General features: G+C 38.1%; 1 protein-coding gene across 3 annotated transcripts in view; it reads left to right on the forward strand.

Moving 5' to 3' along the window:
• Positions 1-4,098, forward strand: part of LOC107671291 (polypeptide N-acetylgalactosaminyltransferase 13) — a 59,805-nt gene that overhangs the window by 6,477 nt on the left and 49,230 nt on the right. For all 3 annotated transcript variants that reach the window (XR_001632179.1, XM_016464185.1, XM_016464183.1), the window contains exon 2: positions 2,493-2,737. Coding sequence is in view for 2 of the 3 variants with exons in the window: in XM_016464185.1 (XP_016319671.1) it covers positions 2,596-2,737 (142 nt within the window). In the remaining variant the exon portion in view is untranslated. The remainder of the gene's footprint in view (positions 1-2,492; positions 2,738-4,098) is intronic.

Below are 4,098 nucleotides of genomic sequence, written 5' to 3' on the forward strand. Positions count from 1 at the left end.
TGGGTAGTGCCATAGCAGCAGTAGCTGGTCGTCTTGTGAAGCCCTGGCCTACGCCAAAAATTAGGGGCGCAGGTGGCTTCCACAGGACACTGGAAGGGGCAGTAGCTGTGGCTTTTTGGTAGGATCTCAATTCGCCGGTCATCCGACGTGACGTCGGGAGTGGCTGACTGAAAGAGAACGTCTCGGTTATGTATGGTAACCCTCGTTCCCTGAAGGAGGGAACGAAGACGTCACGTCCCGTCGCCACAGCTCCTGTACCACCGCTGAGCGGCCTAGTCACCGGCTCGGCTCCTCAGCGAAAACCTGAATATGCGCTGCATCTGCTGCCTACTTATACTCACGCTGTGATCAGCAGCAGCTGGATGCAATAATCGCATGCCAATGTGCATTGGCTCGTTTAGTTTACACTCAAAGTAGATTGGTCTCTCTAAGCGAGATCCCAATTCGCCGGTCATCCGAAGTGACGTCTTCGTTCCCTCCTTCAGGAAACGAGGGTTACCATACGTAACCGAGACGTTTCTAGTGTTGAGCAACTTTTTCCGCCCATTAAGTAGTGTTAGTGTAGCGTAACTAAATGCTACATTGCTGTTGTTTATAACGAAGGGTTTGCAACTTTACAGCTAAGATACCTGGAGTAATAATCAAATATAATTAACTTTTGATAAACCTTCCATATTTAGTCTAATTTGGAGTCCAAGCAAAGTTTAAAGATGTTTACTGTTTTAAGTCGAACCAATTTATTGTATATGAGATTCACACACATGCTTTCATTGGAAAGTCCTATTTAATTTGTACAATTTTACAATTGTTATCTTCTTATAGAATCAGTTTTTTCTTTCTTTCTCCATATTAGCTAGGGTAGATTGTTGGTACGATAAATGATGGGTAGCTTGTATCTTGTGAAGCTACACTGGCAGACATGGTGTGTTGTCAAACATATTTAAGAATGTTAATTCTCAGACTCATTGGAAGTAGGGTTGTGACGGTGAGGAAATTTTCCCACCGGTTAATCGACGTGTGACAAAACCGGTAATACCGGTATCACCGTGGGGACGGGGCGTTTAAATAGCTTGTAAAAGCGGCGTGCACATTTTACTTTCACTTTGAAATAGCGGCAATTCGGCGTAAAGCAATTGTTCATTTTTAGTTTGTTTGAATTTTCCCTCTTTTTCTTGCTTTCCGTCACTTTTAAATAGCTTGAAAAAGCACTGTGCGCATTTTACTTTCACTTTCGAATTAGCGGCAATTCGGCGTCAATTGCTTGAATGCAACAACAAAATACAACGTCAAGATCACTTTAACGTATATATATAAAACATAGAACTTTTATTAACAAAACAAATACAAATACACCATGCTATAGGGCAGGCTATGCCTAATATAAAATAACAAATAACTTACATAAAGTTTAAATAGGTATACAAAACTGGAAATAGGCTAAGTAAACATATATAATATATAACCAAATAAATAAGAAACGTAGGATGTTTATTAGCAAAACGAGTAAGAAAGCTTGGAGGCACACCTTGATGTCAAATAAAATAAATAAAATAAAAACAAAAACTGCGTATCATATGCACGCCAACAAATTTCGTATCATATGCACGAGAAAACTGCGTATTATATGCACGCCAAACAGATGCGTATCATATGCACGCCAAAGTCCATTTTTGCATATCAATACCACGATGTCCCGTAAGTGGCGCTAATAGGTTTATGCTGTACCAGGTGAGCTACCGAGCAAGTTTACTACGTCAGAAAAGCTACATATGTGATGCAAATGTCAAAATGTATTCATTTACAAATCATGCACTATGGTAAAAGTGATAATCTGCACAAATCTGCAAAGGAATAAAGCTTGTTGTTGTTTTTTTACTGCCTCTAGTGGTCATTTCAGCTTGAAACTGCAATGAATATTTACGTTTTTGGAAAAATGTAGAGGCAGTGTTACTGTGGGGGTAACTAACTTAAGTACAAGGGGTGATATAATTACTTTTAAATCCAATTGCAATATTACTTAGGTAGACAGAGGTATTATTGTTATTATTATTATTATTATGTAATGGCCCTCAAAAGTCAAAGTTTTGAAAGACCATAGTAATCACAGCATTTTTAGCAGGTTAACCAGCCAAATCTTGACCCCTGTAATAGTTCACCAGAGAGAAATTGGAATGCAAATCGCAAAACATGCAGTGCTTTTTGAATTCTGAACTCAAACTTTCATGGCTACAAGTACTTGCATACTCTATAGAGAAAAATTATTTGTATGAGAGTAGTTTTAAAACATCCGACTTTTACAATGAGTAGATACATGACTCTGAAAAGAGAATCAGGGTTTATATCAGACCTGCCTGTTATACTGATCAGACTTGGTCTTTAACTCAGTTTGATGTTTTGGTATGAATCTTTTCTAAAGACTAAATTAATAGTGTGGTCTGAGTTTTGCAAAGAAGGATCCAACTAATATTTATGCCTTTCTTGTCATCCTTCAGTGGGATGCCGTCTCAGCATGTGTCCTGTCACATCGCCCCCTGCCCCATCTCCTGTGTCCCTCTCATCTGTCCATCTGTGAGGTCCTGACGCCAGCAGGGGCTCATGAGACGCTTTGTGTACTGTAAGGTGGTGCTGACCACCTCTCTGGTCTGGGTGCTAGTGGACGTCTTCCTGCTGCTGTACTTCAGTGAGTGCAACAAATGCGACAACAAGAAGGACCACTCACTCCTGCCTGTGCTCAGAGGTGAGTCTGACCGTTTAACAGAGCACAAAGTTTTATTAGTTACCTGCAGGTGTGCAGGTGTCCACTCTTCATACTTTCTACCTATAGCAGCAGGAGCAGCGAGCGTGCCTTCAGTGCAGCTGGAATTGTTATAGAAGAAAGAAGGACTGGATTAAAACTAGGGCTGCCCAGACTAAAGATTTTTCTAGTCGACTAGTTGTTAATTTAAGCCAACTAATCACACGTTTATATTTATTTTAATTACTTAAATATGTACCATAATGAATATAGCTTGCTGCAAAGCACCGACAAAAGTAATGAGTATGAATATGTCAGGGAAAAGAAATAGTAAGGAGATATTTTAATTATTTATTAATAAACTAGTGTTTTCTCTTTCAGTGTCAGCTCCAAAGATAAAGCTGACGATGCTGACTCACTATCTCTGCAGGACAGTGATGCGCCTTTAGAGAGCATTTTCATATGGATTACATAATGAGAGTGTTCTTGTTTTTGATTTGAATTGGTTTGTTTTAAAGTAGACATTTCAATATCTCTATAGATATATTTCTCATGTCATTTAGGCAAGCACCCTATACACTATGTTTCGGTTCATTTTTTGTGACGCGCTCCAGTTCACGGAGACGAGAGGCATAAAGCGTATCCTGTTAGCTGTCTTTAATTTACAAAAGCACAACATTTTGTTGATATCGTGAGTATACACAAATAAAAGCTTTTACAGGGTGATGAATGATGTGTTACTCTTATCTGAGCAAAAATGACGACGTATTTTAAGTTGTTTCCACTGTTAGCACAGGAAAAAATGCCAGTGATCACGCCAGCGCCTCCGTGTCATGCAGTAAGAGGACATTTCGTTTGGGATTTTACTTTTTTTATTAGTATAACTGTTGGAAACTCTTGAAAATAAGAATAGTCATGCCCTGTGTTGAAGCCTTGATGTTTGATGCATAGCCTAGGTGTAAGGTAAGACAACCTGCATGTTTTTTTTTTTTATTTAGATTGTGTAGCCCTAATGATAATATTTAAATTAACATTGTGATATTCTTGAAGTGTTTTATATCTATTGTATAAAACATTACATTATATTTATATTTATTGTAGGCAAGTCAAGTGTTGATCCGAGGGGCTAAATTGATAGAACATGTTGTCAACTCACTATTGGCTGCTGGCCGCTTGGTCGTCACTTTAAATAACAAACACTTTAATTTAACAAACAAAAAATGCTCAAAACATTTTTCTAAATTAACTTAATAAATAAATGAAAATAAATATAACCACTTTGCCATTAAAAACAAAACTGAACTATTTTAATGGCTGCATAGGTTGTGTACTGTGGAGGGGAAAAAAAGTAATAATTAAAAAAA

The sequence above is a fragment of the Sinocyclocheilus anshuiensis genome, unplaced genomic scaffold (genome assembly GCF_001515605.1).
Source record: "Sinocyclocheilus anshuiensis isolate Anshui unplaced genomic scaffold, SAMN03320099.WGS_v1.1 scaffold284, whole genome shotgun sequence".
NCBI classification, from domain to species: domain Eukaryota; kingdom Metazoa; phylum Chordata; class Actinopteri; order Cypriniformes; family Cyprinidae; genus Sinocyclocheilus; species Sinocyclocheilus anshuiensis.